The sequence below is a fragment of the Sipha flava genome, unplaced genomic scaffold (genome assembly GCF_003268045.1).
Source record: "Sipha flava isolate LNK unplaced genomic scaffold, YSA_version1 248_pilon_pilon, whole genome shotgun sequence".
NCBI classification, from domain to species: Eukaryota; Metazoa; Arthropoda; class Insecta; order Hemiptera; family Aphididae; genus Sipha; species Sipha flava.
The window spans coordinates 668680-685118 of NW_020272897.1; the positions used below are offsets into that span (position 1 = coordinate 668680).

The following is a 16439-nucleotide window of genomic DNA, read 5'->3' on the forward strand; positions in this document are numbered from 1 at the left end:
TTTGCATAATTTTGTTAATTGTAAAATGTGTTATATTTTTACCTTACTCCCCCCCCCCCCCCGAAAAAAAATCCTGTGTACGCCACTGCACACGGTCACACGGATCGGAACTCAAACCCGCGTTAAATTATTGATCTTGTTATTACATATTGGTCGTTGGCTCTATTATTGTTAATTGATTTGTTAATATGAAAAAGAAAAACCATAAACGATAGCGGTCGGGTTGAATCATCGTACAGATAGATTAGATAGTCGTCGACTAAACACACACAAAAAAAAAAAAATGCTACACACAGTCATTCAGCGTAGGATACAATAATGAACGGCTTTCATCGCATACATGATATTCACCGTGATGAACCAAAAAATTATAGTGTTATTGCTGCTCATTACGACGTCAACCAGTTATCATTTTTTTCGTTCTTCTTTAACAATTTCAAGACCAGAGGAACGGAAATTGGAAAAATACTGCCACATAGCGTGAAAACATCAGTAAATTTATTCTCAAAATTTTAGATTATGTGTTATCATTTAGATTATTTCGAGTTTTTGATCCTTTGTCAGAATCGTAATAAACCGCGTGATATATGTCCAACTATGGTTCTTCAAATAACTAACAGCATTTCTGGTGTGCGCAACAAATGCGTACTACATAATATTTGTAACTTCAAACTAATTTACTATCGAAATCTGGGGAAGAGGGAGTGATTATGAAATTCATCAACATAAAGTGCTTATCCTTTTATAATTTTTCGTTTTCGTGTTATTCATCTTAATATCAACTGCCACAACGAGAACAACTTATCTCGTTATTATAGTATTTCGTGTTGTTTGCCATTTAATTTCCAAACCAATTTTAACACTCTAAACATAAATGTATATATGTATTCTATAAATCATTATGTTAAACCCCTAACAAATAATTTAGTGAAAGATTATCAAGTTAATTTACCATTTGCTGTTTGTCTGGTATAACGTGAATCTATGCCAAAAATTCCTTTATTTGACGTACAGGACGTGTAGCCGCGCGAACTACCCTCGTGTGTCCACATGTATACGGTATATTAATGTACACTTAATGAATTACGTTATTTTAAAATATAAGGATCGTATACAGAATCAACAACCCACGTATCCAATACTCGAGAAATCGATGTTCGACGGCACACAGTGGAAACTAATATATATGTATTATTGTTATCTAATATATATTTATAAACAAACAATTATTACAAAATTATGTGTTATAATGTATGTTAATCGCAGTTAAAAGTTTGAACTATTTTTTTTTTTTTTTATATTAAATATAAACTATAGATATAATAAGAAATTTATTGTAATTTAATTATTTTCAACATTCCAAATTTTAGTCTCCTGTGTGGTGTCGGTTGTACAAGTATTGATATGTAGAATATTAAAAAAATCGATTTACCCTGTCATCGTTGAATTGAAAACCAATCGCTGTATCGTTTGTTTTGAAAATCGTTTGAGTTTATTTACCCGATCAACAACATCCTGTATAGTGTATTGCGTATATATATCGAGATTATGGTGGCAATGCTGCTAATTATCGTGTGTATTGGAGTAAAAATTCAACTGGAATTAAGTTGTTATGTTAAAAATTAATACTTTATGCATTTTCTGCGCTCATAAAAAATCGCGTTATGTGACAAAATAAATAAATATATTGAATAAACAATTTAAGTATTAGTTTATAAAATAAAAATACCAAATGATTTCCTGACTCCCGGCGAATCTTTTATGTTTATCCTCTGGTTAAAATCGTGTCAATCGTGAGCCATTACAGTTATTTATTCACTTATAATGTTTACGACTATTATCACTAAATGTTTTTTACGGCGGATCCTATTATGCATGTATGATTGTATTAATCATTTTCGTGTCGTGTATTCCGCGGTTTTTAACTTTTTACGAGTAGCTTTAGTGACCGTATAAACATTGGACTGATTAAAATTTCATTTGATTACATATTTTAAACGCGCTCAAATTTCATTTATCTATTTAACATATATTAAAACTTGTTTAATTTTAATCGTAATCAAGATTTTGATAGATTTTATAAAAGCAAGATAAAACATTTAAATCTAAAAATTAATTTGTATGCGTATGGTTGAAAAAAATTACTTTAAAACTAAAATGAATTACTAGAACTGTGAAAAATCTACTATCAAGATTTAGTCGAGTAGTTTAGTAAAGTAATTTAGGTTAGTCAATCCATTCAGGTGCGTTACCCCAGCATCCGTTCTTTCAAAATCATGAATTGTAATCAAGCAGTATTATGTACTTTATTTTGTACAAATTTGTACAACCAAAATTAAATTTTGTACAACCCCCAAACCTCCCCGAAATTCAATTTAACCTTACGGGTGCTGCGGTAACGTTACCCCAGCACCCGGATAAATTATTTTTCACAAGTTTCAACTATAAACCGTACAGTATTATGTACTTTATTTTGTACAATTATCAAACCAGAGGCGGCTCGTGGGGTTCATAGAAGTTTGAGTACATAATTGTACCTACCTAATGTTACTTTTTTACTCATTTTTCTCACAACTACTCCATTGTTGCTTACTACCTTTTGACTTATAATATAGACACACAGTCTGAACTAGCCTTTAGACTTTTATATTGAACGTATAATATGTGTTACACAAAATGCGTCATAATTGATATGTAAATATTAGCAACTTAACCACTGCACCAGGAGGGGAAGATATAACATAATAATAATAATAATATAGACATTGATTCTCCTGTAAATTGCATGTACCTACTTTTATTCAATTACTTGTTCGCGTTTAATTTCGTCTATGTTATGTTAATGAAATTGTTATCTCGTGGTCGTCAATTAATAGTCATATATCAAACAAATGTTAAGGGCCAAGCGGAAAAAAATTATACAACGAAATCCTGCTCCTCCCTACTCGTTACGAACATAATCATGACCATCTTGTCTTTTCATCGCTGCTTCGATCTAGTTATCGTGATCATAGTTAACTACTGTCGTAAAACCTACCAGGACCAAAGAGTGAAGGACCAAAACAACAATGAATTTAAACATTTGCCTTCTCCTCATCCTCCAAGTCACTATCCTTTTACCATCGTCACTAATTGTTTTTTTTCTCGGCAAATTTTTTGTCATAGAAAAACATGTTAACGATTCACCAGAATATTATATTGTATTCAATATTATTTGTATACAAGGCCAAAAGACACGCCGAATTCAAAAATTAATTTTTTGGATTAAAATTACAAGTCTTAATCATTTTTAAGTTCTGCATAAAATTAGCCGATCGTACGTAATGAATTGTAAATATATAAAAATCTAATATACATTACTCAGCCTAAAATAACATTTATATTCTATCAGTGGATGGTCAACATATAACAGAAACTCGTCCTTGATACATATTATTTTGTAATTTGGTTGTGTATCCGTAAAATATTTCATGAGATATCTTGACTAAAATATTCGTGCATAAATATAGTATTGAATAGAAAAATTTTTCGTGTACATAAATTATACAATACTGTAATTACTTCAAATGTATAATATATTCCAATGTTGGACAAATTTTGAAAGCCTGATGTACGACTATCATTTTACAACCTAATTGAAAATAATTTAAAATATAATCAATCCAGTATATGCAATCCTAATAAATACCTTGTAATGATAAATCACCAACATCTAGATGCGTTGTACCTGCTGAAAAGATGTCCGAATATATTATTATACAATAATATCTACAGAACATTTGTTTTCCCGTTTCAGATATTCGTTATTACTTACCTTTCTAAATTATTGGATACGTTACAAGTACATGTTGGGTTATAGGTTTCCGAAATAAAGTTGCGCTATGCTACGCGCCTGTGTGTTCATTTTCATTATTCAATAACGATTTAACTATTTTATATAAATAATATGGCCGGCAATATTTTAATAAGCATCATTTTGTAGAAATAACAATACAAAAATTTATACTCGTACAACTAATAATAATAATTACTAAAAATGATTGTTAATAATTATAAAATACAATTATTTTTTTAACCAAAGCAGGTAGGTTAAGAGCATAATCATTTGAATAATACTATCTGCATATTTATTTTTATTTTATTTGTTTTTAATTTATTTATTTACTTAATCATTTATTAATACCCACGAGGAGTAAGGATACTGTGGTTAATAATAAGTTAATACTAATAACTGATTGCATACGATAGTTAGCTAAATACATGAAATTTCAATTTAGATACGAGTACAGAATTGAAATTAAAGCCAAAATGAACTAGTTCATTACATGACTCAGGTGAGCGGCATGTCGGACTATTACTTACTCAATCTTTAAAAATATAAGGATCATGAAAACTGAATATATTTCTAGAATGAAAAGCAAGTGTTTAAAATCTATTTAAGATTAAAACTCATCACAATCTATCATACCGTTTGTTAAAATGTACATAAAAACTACATAAGAATATTTACTACGAGTAGCTAAAGGTACAAAACCAATAGGGTTAGAATGTACTCCTAATATAAGATATTATCTTAGAAACATTCATTTATATATATAGTTCGATAACATTCTCAACTCACATCACTAATTACGCAAAATTTAATTAAAAATAAAACCACGGGCTATTGATTATTTAAAAGTAAATTTTTCATAATTCACATAACATCAATTTGCAAGAGCTCAATATTTATAATTCGAAAGGTAACACATCAATTTTCATTGAATATTAATGATTTATATAACAAATTTAAATCCTTACAGCAAACAAATATTTCGTAGTTTTGAAATAAACTACACTGATTTTGTATCTTTGTAAGTGAACCACGTCTATTTTTATTTTATATACAGTCCTATATAATAAAGTATTAATTAATGCATACAGATTGTGCATCAACAAAGTTGAATTTTTTTAAATAATAGTACATAAAAAAAAGTTGTGTTCACTTTTTAAAAATACCATTCTTAATCTTCGATAAATTTTAAACTTAACAGTTTAATACTATTCAATAATTGTAGTTCTAAACTTTTGATTCCCTTTAAGGATAAAAACCGAATTAAATGAATAAATTATCAAAAAAATTACATTTACTGAAACGGGATGAAAAATAATCGTTTAACTGATGCCAAGACTAGTATTAAATTTAATAAACAAATTATTTACTGATGGATATTTACCTTCAAACGTTTTATGTTTTTATTAAAATCACTTGAGTACGAACTTTCCCAAACCCAACTTAGTAAATATATAGTTATAAACAAAAAGCAATTGTTGCAAATTAACTTATTAAATATCCCTGTACTTAGATTCGAAATGTGTTTCGATTTACAAAAAGCCCTTAAATCATATGTATTTTTTTGTATTTTATATTATAAAAAAAAACAATTATGTAGTATAGTACGTTCTCGTGTCTTATTAATATCGGTTTCCACACAAACAGGGCCTGACTGGGTATAACCAGACAGGCCCATTTAAATATACTAAAGGTTTAAAAACAACCATTAAAAAACGTATATTTTCATATAAAATTATTGTATATTGTTTTAAGAATTTGAACACTTAATATTATTATTAAAAATTAAAATACCGTTTACTTAATTTTAGACAGTTTTTAATGCAAGTGCATTAGAAAATATATCTATGTCTATTGGCACAATGATCTTAAACCGATAAACCTAAATAAAAACTTCCCAACGAGTTTAATTCTAAAAACGGCTTTATTTAAACAAACGACCACCGAGAAACTCCCGATATACCGCTTCTGCCCAGTCCAACCATGCTTACAGAGTATTACTTCACAGTATGAAATACAAGATAGTATTTTAATATATTTCGCATAAAAAATGTATTTCATTTACTATCCTACATGAAACACTGTTCGTCCCTGAGTAAAATGGCTTGAGGATAGATTATGATAGAGATGGCTATTTGCATATAGTATTCAAACCATAATATTCGAAATTTATCATTTATCAAAAGAAGAACATGTGGAGAGAATTTAATGTTATTTCTTGGTTACCCTTGCCAGTCTATTTATATTTACATTTAGATAAAATATTGCGAAAATCGAAAAATTACTCGTTTAAAGAACCGACTGTATCAAATATTTTCTTTGAAAAATGTCTGTATGAAATTCTTTCGGAATACGTTTGCAAACAAAGAATAATTACATCATTGTGTAATCAATATACTACTATTATTTTATCAGTAACTCAAAAGATTTCTCTCCTAGGTACGGAAATTAGGTGGACCACTTGGGCGATTTTCTTCGAACTTGATTATACCATGGCTAAAAAACGCACATATGGAAATGCAGAGTGAAAAAGACAGAGAGAGAGAGAAAAAAAAACTACGAATTTATTTAGAAAATATAATTATATATATATATGTATATATGAGTCATGAAAATTATTTTTTGTATGATATTCTAAAGATAAGAGCACTTTTGTACTAAAGTGTATGGTCACATTATAAAGCTCGTGTTGAAAAAAATTAAAATTTAAAAAAATAAGACTGCATATAGAAAATAATTACAAATAAACGACTATTAAAACTACTAGTATTAAGAAAATAGAATACAATTATTTTATCAAAATTAATAAAGAATAGTATTGAAATTCACGCAAAACTATTCCCACGGACCGACAGAAACGTTTGGGCACTGCCTACCGCAAACTCGGATAAACGACCTGATTAGATAACCATCTGTGTTCAACTTGGCGATCCAATGCTTTCCATGTGAGTAAACTTTTATTACACACGCACACCGGAAGAGTGCAATGAATGAATATAATCGTTAAATGATCGGAATCTTTAACCGCGATGATTGTTGGTACCTCAAAATAATGATTACAGAATTGGTTTGAAGCTAATTTTCTTTCAATATGTCAAATTTAGGCAGGTAGAAACTTCCACGTACAATCTTACTATCGTTTGCGGGTTTACTTTTCTCTCTCTCACACACACACATACACACACAATTTCAAACAGATAAATGTTCGCGAACTGTCTCATCTCGCGAGTCAAACAAAATATACCTAGCTATTTTCGTGGTGAGAAGGGGAGGTGCGCATAAGGTTTCCAACATTATCCGATCTCCTTGCGTTCAATATTTAGCTACTCCTGAGAAATCGTTTAAATATATTGGGACTTACGAGGAATTCGAACCGAAGATGAGCAGGTGCACGGCGGTAATGACCAAAGTCGCGAGCGAGATCATTGCACGAACGCACGCAGCAGTCTGGTCGCGGAAAATTACGTCTCGCGACCGTCCTTCGGAACGTTAGCGCACTGACTGAAGCAACTTCACACCGGGAGCACGCGACCGACGTGCCGTCCCGTGTGTGTTATCGGGAAAACACTGTAAACGGTGGATACAGAGCACGTTATTGAGAAGAAAAAAAAATTGCCCAGCAACGGGACTTTTTGGGTATGGAAAAAAAATAAAAATTAAATTGTTCACCGCCATTATCTATTGACTCGTGTAAGCACGACACAAATATTTCACGTTTTTAAATTGCACGGTGACTGCTTGTGTATTTATAATACACATGCACACCGTTTGAAAGATACCATTTTTCAACCCTTTCGTCCTCGCATAACAATTAAATGGGACTCGTGTTTAAGCCCTACATTTTTCAGAACCACCACCCCCACCACTACTACCATCATCACCACCAACGCCGCACCGTATTTTCTTGTTTTAAATCCTTTATGTTGAAAAATAATTTAATTTTTATTGTTTTGAGAACTATCGTTTTTAATCGAATCAAACAAAATACCCCTACGCCACCTAGTGAATTACTTTGTACATAGGATTCATACGTATGCTAGTTTGTTAGTAATATCATTGATTATAGATAGTATAGATAGCTCACTGGATAGTTTTTCGATGGCGTAGAATATAACTGCCGGTAGATAGCGATAAAAGAAATAAATTTATTTAAATTGATATTTATAAAATAATCCCGTATAGCTCCGTATCGAACCAATATTGGTGTGCGTCGGGTGGGAGAAACAGATAATTTTCTATTACTTATTAGATAATAATATCATATCCGATGCACGACGGGCGAAGAAAATAGGCCGAGCTGTTTCCGTACCATCGCATCGTAATCGTTGTTTATTATATATTTTGTATTATAATTTATTTATTTAATAGAAATTAGTAATTATAATATTTATAAAGTATATGCTCGGTACTTACCTCCGTCTTATTGTAATACTTATTATTCTTTGTTATATTTAATTTAATTGATTACTGATAATTACAATTTTTAAAGTGAATTTTTTTTTTTATTATTGTATTCTAAAATCTCTTATTAGTCAGTTTAAGAACATATTTTTTCGTAAACTTGAATTTCATATAATTTTACACCTTGTGTACATAAGTAAATGTGATCTAAATAAAAACAAATTAAGCATGACTTCAGTTAACTTATTGTTATACAAAAATTATTGATTTACAATTTTTAAAATATTTTAGAAAATAATTATTATATATATTAATTATATTAATTAATATATATTTACGATATTTATTGGCATCTAAATTATGTAACTGAAGTCCGGGAAAAAAGAAAGTTTTTTACCCCCAAATTTTACACCCACGATGAGTACTTGTATGAAATATGCACCTATAACATCTGTGGACGTTGAATGGTCGTTTAGTACTTACAAAATGATATTAACTGAAAAAAGAACCAACATGACCCCACAAAATATGGAAATGTATTTTGTAATTAATTGTTATGAAAACAAAAAATAATAGTTTTTTTATATTTAAATATTTTTTTGATTTAATTTGATGTTGAAAGGTTCAACATTTCTATTTTATTATTTGTTTAAACTGTTTTAAAAACATATAATGATATTTTTTTTATATATTTAAATATTTTGTTGATTTAATTTGATGTTGAAAGGTCCAACACTCCTAATTTTGTTATATTTTTTATGTTATAAATTTATTAAGTTTGTAGTTGATAAAGTAATATAAATTTATAATGCATATTTGAGCATATTTTTCATTTATTTGTGTATATTAATGCATATTTTGACCCTTTTTCTTTGCATATTTGCATCATATTTGCCACATTTTTAGTGCATATAATTCCGGTCTCTATTTATAATCAATGATATTACATACAATAATTGTGTATCCCATTACAATACGTGTGTACAAATTTAACGCCACCGCCACCGCGGCAGTGTGTGGGGACCTTAAATCTTGTACACTACGTAAAAAGATAAAAACCAGTTTACAATAATCAAATACAGATCTAGTGAGTATCTATCTATACTATCTATAATCAATGGTAATATTTAGATTTGCAATCGCTACGTAAATACTTGTAGACGCATTATTATCACGAGGAAACCATTGATTTTTTTTATTTTTATTCAGCAATAATTTGTATGATCTGTGTTTACATAGAATAAAAAAAATGTCTGAAAAAATATAAGAATTTGACACAAAAATGTTTAGGGTGAAGGAATCACCCGTTGGTAATAATAATAATTTTGGTCTATTAAAAATCTCGATGCTAACGTCGCTCCAGTCCCCTTGGAGATTGGAGAAGGAAGGAATAAACTAATATATTTTCTGAGTATAATTCTCTAGCAAAAATAACTTGAGGAATTTACGGAGGTACAAGCGTCTGTGCGTCCTGATATGTTGAAGACGAAAAGCAAATCAAGATCATCGTGCAAGTTGTGATTGAATATTAATCGTATTGTAGTGATTCTTTTGAAAACGTCTGACATTTTATAACAAATGCAAAATTTGTACAGTTACGTTATAATGTGATCAATTTTTATTGCATTATTAGTAAAGACCGGATTTAATTGATATTGCAACTTTTTATTGATACCCGGTAAATCAAATCTGATTAAATATGTATACGAATCAGATTAATCAAACAGTCTTCCTATTTAATTTAATAATGCAATTTTTTGTGTATTTCACGTGATAAAATATATAAATTATTATTTCCAAAGTGATTTTACAAAAAAAATATAACTACGACGTAAATTTTTACATGTAGTTTAGGATTTTTAAAATAATATTTATCTGGATTGTCCACAAAACTCACAAGTTTTGAAGAATCAAATAGTCAATTACTAAATAGTTTAAACATATTTAGTATAAATACTAAATAAATAAATAAATAAATACTAATCAAATACTAACTAAATAAAAATATTTAATATAAATATTTCTATAAATATTCCCGATCCTAATGGAAAAACAGTTAAAGATAAATTAAAATATGTCTCAGAAAAAAATGATGGATATAAAACTATTAAAACTTACTCTGAGATTATAACAGGAAATCAAAATGTTTATTTAGATATAACACCCAATTTTTAAACTATTTTAAATATGCATCGATAGTAAGTGTCGACGTTGAACGTACTTTTTCATTATATAAACATATTTTAAGTAATAGACGATACAATTTTCAAGAACACAATTTAGAAACGTATATAATGATAAATTTTAATTTTCAGAAAAATTATATATTTTGTAAATATTATATAAATGTCCATAATATTATTAAGTAAGTAATTAATGATTATATATTTGATATGATTTTACTAGGTATGTAATTTTAATGTATTTCATTTCAATTTTAACATATATATACTGCAATTTTGATATATCTTCATTGCAATTTTGGTATCTTTTTAGTAAAATATTAAGATATTTTTAATGCAATTATATCCGGTCTTTAATTATTAGATACTTATTTACACTTATTTCACCGACCGCTCTTAATCGTTTTTCGAATATGATAAATAATTTATTATGTCTTTAAAATATAAATTTAAATATTATTGACGTATTTTCCATGATTAATATTTAATCGTAAGTCCATATTTTCAATCAATTTATTAAATTATTACCATATAAAAATTATTAATTGAATTATAATTTCATCTATTTTAGTATTGATTCAGCGTTATCATCATATAGAATCTATAAGATGATAACGCTGAACCGATATATTATAGATAATACATACATATATATATATTTGTGTGTGTATAAGTGGAAATAACATATATTCACAATACAGTAAGACCGTACTACAGTAACGATGTACGTTTCATTCCTGTCTCTTATCGTTATTTTATTATTTTTATATTTACAATTTTCTATTATTTTTCAATATTAGAAGTATAATAATCGTTCATCGTTTATCTTAGTCTCATCTCGCAACCATAATTAGAGCTATTTTATCATAATAATGAACAACTCGCAGAAATCCAAAGCTAATACGCCTGTTAAGAAGCAACCAAACAGTTAAAATAATAAAACAATTAGGTACTGTGGATAATATTTGGTATCTATTGTCAGATGCCAACCACAAGGTAAGTACGTACGATTCAGGTATTAAAGACATCAATATTAAGCTATCCAACCTTGAATCATTGTTTATCGATCTTAAAAAATCTATGAGTAATTGTCGGCTGATTTATCTAAAGTTAAAAAAGATAATGCAACCATTACTACGTTTACATGATATAAGTTGAACTGTTTTTAATTTAAATCGATTTTATTATGAATTGACCTAAATTTCCTGACCTGTTTACATGTAAGTCTTAAATATTAAATCGGTATGTTATAATATTCATTATTCCATGAAATTTATATTTCTTTCCAGCTCCATTATCATATTGAATACTTATAACTTATCAATAATTTGTTTCTTAAATTTTTAATATTTTTTGTTTATTATTTAAACGCTGACATAAAATGAATTCTATACAGGCAATCACTTGTTTAAATCTATATAAATTTAAATGTGAGGTGCTTCGTAGTAAATATAAACTGTTATTACTACGCCGTTGACGACAATTTAAAAAAAAAAAAAATGATGTATCTTCAAATGTCTTTAAAAATAAATAATCAATTCATGTACAATATGATTACTTTTAATTTGAATCATATGAGTAGAATGATGTGGATAAAGGTATGCAATATAATACCTATTAATTTTTTGTAATAATCAGTCACCGTTATAATTTCAATGTATGATATTTTGTTTTTATTTCTGTAGCACTCCAACTACATCTTTTGTTATTATTATTCATTTCTAAATTGTTATTTATTATATAATAGTTATTCTCTTAAATTTAAGAGCCGTGTACCAGCAAAAATAACTGAAAAATATGTTATCACTTATCAAAATAAAAGTGATCGGTTTAGAGTGTTTACATGTACAAAATTACAACCGACCTTATTTATTAAACCGATTTAATTTGGTTAAACCACATATTTGAGCGTCCTTAAATTAAAAACGGTTTATGTTATTAATGTCGCTTTAAAGCGTTTACATGATGCATGATTAGACCGCTTTAGTTTATAAACCGACTTTAATTGTGCATGTAAACGTAGTACATGTTGTAACGAGATAGCATGTTCTACATCTCTATCACATGGGTATATCTCGCCCTAGCAAAGTATTGATGGTTTGCGGGATTGTTATTATTAATTATTCTATTGATTATTGATAAAGCGCGCGCCCAGTAGTCAATATATCAGTGCGATCCAATTGTTTATGGCACGTATGAGAAAGCCAAGATAGCGTGGCGGTCGTCGTCGTTTGCGGCCCGCACGGTGTGCCTATTATACTATATGGCAGTTACGGGCAACGCTGATGATTAGCTGCGGGACATTAAGATATAAAAGGTCAACAATTTTTTTTACTTCAATATCAATTTCCTCGTTAACTAATTATTCTGATTACCAAAATTATGACTATTACTGACATACATAATTATATTTATACGATAAGAAGAGTGCGGGATTATTTAAACCTTTATTCTCAACTGCTAAACGGCTCCTTCAAGGACTGTCGTCAACCACCTACAAAGAAGAAATTTGGCGTCCAGTTCAGTAACCACTCGGAAGTCCTAGAATCGTCATCGTTCAAGCTTAAAAGAGCTCCCACCTAGAGGAGTGTCCGCTTAACATTAGTCGCTAGAATTTCATGACGTCGATATCCTATTGACATCTTGTGGAACTCCGCCGTGGTCCGTAGCACTATTGTTTCTACTGTGTGTCAGTGTGCACTGACGAATCGTTTGACGTTACTGTAGGCTACGCTAAATTTTAAGTAACATACTATGAATAGCACGTTGATAACATTATAAATCTCTCAGTACGTCCACTAACATCACAGTATCCTGAGTAATTCACATTATATGAATGTTCTTTGTTCATAATCGTTTGTAACAAAACTTGAAGTCTATAAAGATTTAAGCATAAGGTTAATTAATTTTGTTAACTTAATTTCCGAAATATGTTAATTATTTTACAATTATATAAAATATTTGAATTACAATATACTTATTATAAGATGGATATAATAAATATTTCCTTCTCTTGAGGTTATACAAAGATCACGAACATAAAACATAAATTGTATGACTCACAACACTGTGATATCAGTGTACGTACGGCGAGATTTACACAGCTATTACTAGCGCTAGAGCAATTGCTAAATTTATACAGCAACGTGCTGTTACTAAAGTTGACTCATAGTATGCTACGTTTAATATACGTAGCCTATGGTAACGTCGAAATATACTCTCGCTCGTCCGCAATGACACACAGCGTAATAATTGTTACGAACCACACGATGTCAACAGATGGTCATGAAGTTAGCCCCCCCACTTTGACCGATTCACTTCAGACCACCGCCAATATTTAGCAAATTAATTGCAAATAATTGCAAATTCAGTTTTAAAATTTACAAATCAAAATAGTAATTTTGGTGAATTTTTTTGGAAATTTTGTCAGCCCCACTTTGTCCGATGTATTCCAAACCGACGTCAATATTTAGCAAATTAATTGCAAATTAATTTTTAGAATTTGCAAATCAAAATTATAGTGTAGGTAAAATTGTATTTGTATTATATATTGTTAAAATTTATATTAATTATTTTCATAAAAATTAAATTATAATGATCTAAAAGGTTTTTTAGAAATAATTAATTGAAATAATGTATCTATAAGAGTAATAAAACTTTTTATTAATAATGATAAATAAATATACAATTAATGCATTTAACTGGAATTATGTTAAATTACTTACAAAACTGCCGAAGCAGTTGTTAATGTTTTATTGGATATATTTACCCTTTTTGGGACACCCACTGTTCGAACACGGAACAAGTTTCGCTATCTTTATGGATACTCTCCCTTCCCGCGGTTCCGCTCATGTGTCTCGGCCGTAAGCCTTGCTGTTGGCCGCCGAGCCTTTTTTTGTCTTTTTCGAGCAGTGTAACTGAGCGTAACGTTCGCGCTCCGATTCTCCACGTCCGGACACTTGTGGAGATTTTGGCTTTTCCTTGATCCACGGAGGATATATGTGGAATTGTCCGGCGAGACCTCCATATTGGCGAAACCCAGGTATCATCTCAAGAGCCGTGCAGTCGCAACCAGGTCACAATTTTTATTATTTAGCCCCACGTGGTCAGTGGACCGATCAAAGCGGGTTTTATTATTGTATATTATATGTTATTGATGTTAATTAGATCTTACGATTAAGTTTTATTTGGGCTCCCGCTAATTTATTATTTATTATTCTTTATTATAAAAATATACGTGTTTCCGACCTAAAGATCGTGCTGTCGTGGTTAACCCTCCTGCATTCCCGTCCTCAACACAAAAAACGCAAGTCGTTGCCGACAACCACCATATTTGTAGGATCGGTAGCGGCGCAATCACCCACTATATTAAAAAGTGATAACGGACGAATAATGACGATAACAATAAACTAAAAGATTTATTAATTATTATCAATACCAAATTGCAGTATTCCACTTAGTTTTACGGTTTCCATTTTTAAAATTAATCTGCAGTGATATAATGATATTTAAACAAATTTAACAAATTTAAACATTTAACAATCAAATAGTCAAATAGACCAAGTCATGTTCTTCTGGAGATAAAATAATAAATGAAAATGTTTTGAATGATATGAAATAAAAATGTACAATAATTAAAAATAGCCCGATGTAAAATTATGTAAAAATATATACAGAATTATTAATGCTATGTATTGTTGTGTAGAATTAAGTATAGTTCACAATTATTATTTTAAGCAAAATAACGAATTAATATAAATGAACTGGAAACTCCAGTTATCGACGTTAAACAATTGCATAACAATTGAATCGAAATAATTTTCGAATGTTGTAGTGATAAAAATAGCATCTATTGTTGAAGACGATCCGATGAAGCATGATGGTCTAGGAAACGACCAACACCTATCTGCTGATCGACAAGGCGACGCCGGCACATTGCACAATACATTGATGAACCATGAGCCAATGAGCCATGATTATATTATTATGGACCAGAATTATATACAACTAAAAAGTATTTAAATCCTATGGTGCAAATATAATGCGTAATAAAATTACCAAATATGCAACAATATTATATGCATAAACAAATTTAAAATGTGCAGTAGGATAGGCTTTTATTTAATTTTATATTTGATAAATAATAATATTAAGGTAATTAATCAGTATTTATAAATAGATTAGATAGTAAAGCAGATCTAACTAAAGATCCGACCCACGTTACTATTTTATTTTTTTAATAGAATTTAGATATAAGAAATAATAGAAATATTATTTTCGATTACAGACAATTTGTAAATGACAATCTAATCTTTAAAATTAATAAATCATTTTCAAATAATATGCAATATATAATTTGGTCAATGATATAAGTTTGATTTGAACCGAATATTTTAACTCCAGACTCTAGCTATGAAAAATACGAAATGTATACAAGTAATGAGAATGAAAATGTATACCTGCATAAATTCATAAAAACATAAAATAGGTTTCCAACTATGAAAACTCAATTTGTAATAATTACAATTATTGTTTGATGATATTTTGAAGTCGATCGGACAAAGTAGAGGGAGGGGGCTGACAAAATTCGCAAAATAATTCGCCAAAATTACAATTTTGATTTGCAAATTTTAAAAGTGAATTTGCAATTATTTGCAATTAATTTGCTAAATATTGGCGGCGGTTTGAAGTGAATCGGTCAAAGTGGGGGGGCTGACAAAATTTGCAAAATAATTCACCAAAATTACAATTTTGATTTGCAAATTTTAAAAGTGAATTTGCAATTATTTGCAATTAATTTGCTAAATATTGACGTTGGTTTGGAACGGATTGGACGAATTTGGGGGGGATGAATGAAGTTAGCCCCCCAAACCTATTTTTTGATTTGTGACTTTTCACTTGATTTGCAAATTCTAAAAATGAATTTGCAATTATTTGCAATTAATTTGCTAAATATTGGCGGTGGTCTGAAGTGAATCGGTCAAAGTGGGGGGGCTAACTTCATGGCCATTGTCAACAGGGAA

The 16439-nt window shown here is 29.4% G+C and overlaps 1 protein-coding gene across 2 annotated transcripts in view; it reads right to left on the reverse strand.

Annotated features, from left to right (window-relative positions):
* LOC112684307 (glycine receptor subunit beta-type 4-like) overlaps positions 1-7321 on the reverse strand; it is a 218629-nt gene extending 211308 nt beyond the window's left edge. Inside the window, exon 1 of one of the 2 annotated variants that reach the window (XM_025555752.1) lies at positions 7194-7321. In XM_025555752.1, coding sequence (XP_025411537.1) covers positions 7194-7258 — 65 coding nt within the window. In that variant the 5' untranslated portion in view covers positions 7259-7321. The remainder of the gene's footprint in view (positions 1-7193) is intronic. The other variant, XM_025555753.1, reaches the window with a different exon arrangement.
* Between the last annotated feature and the right edge of the window lie 9118 nt (positions 7322-16439).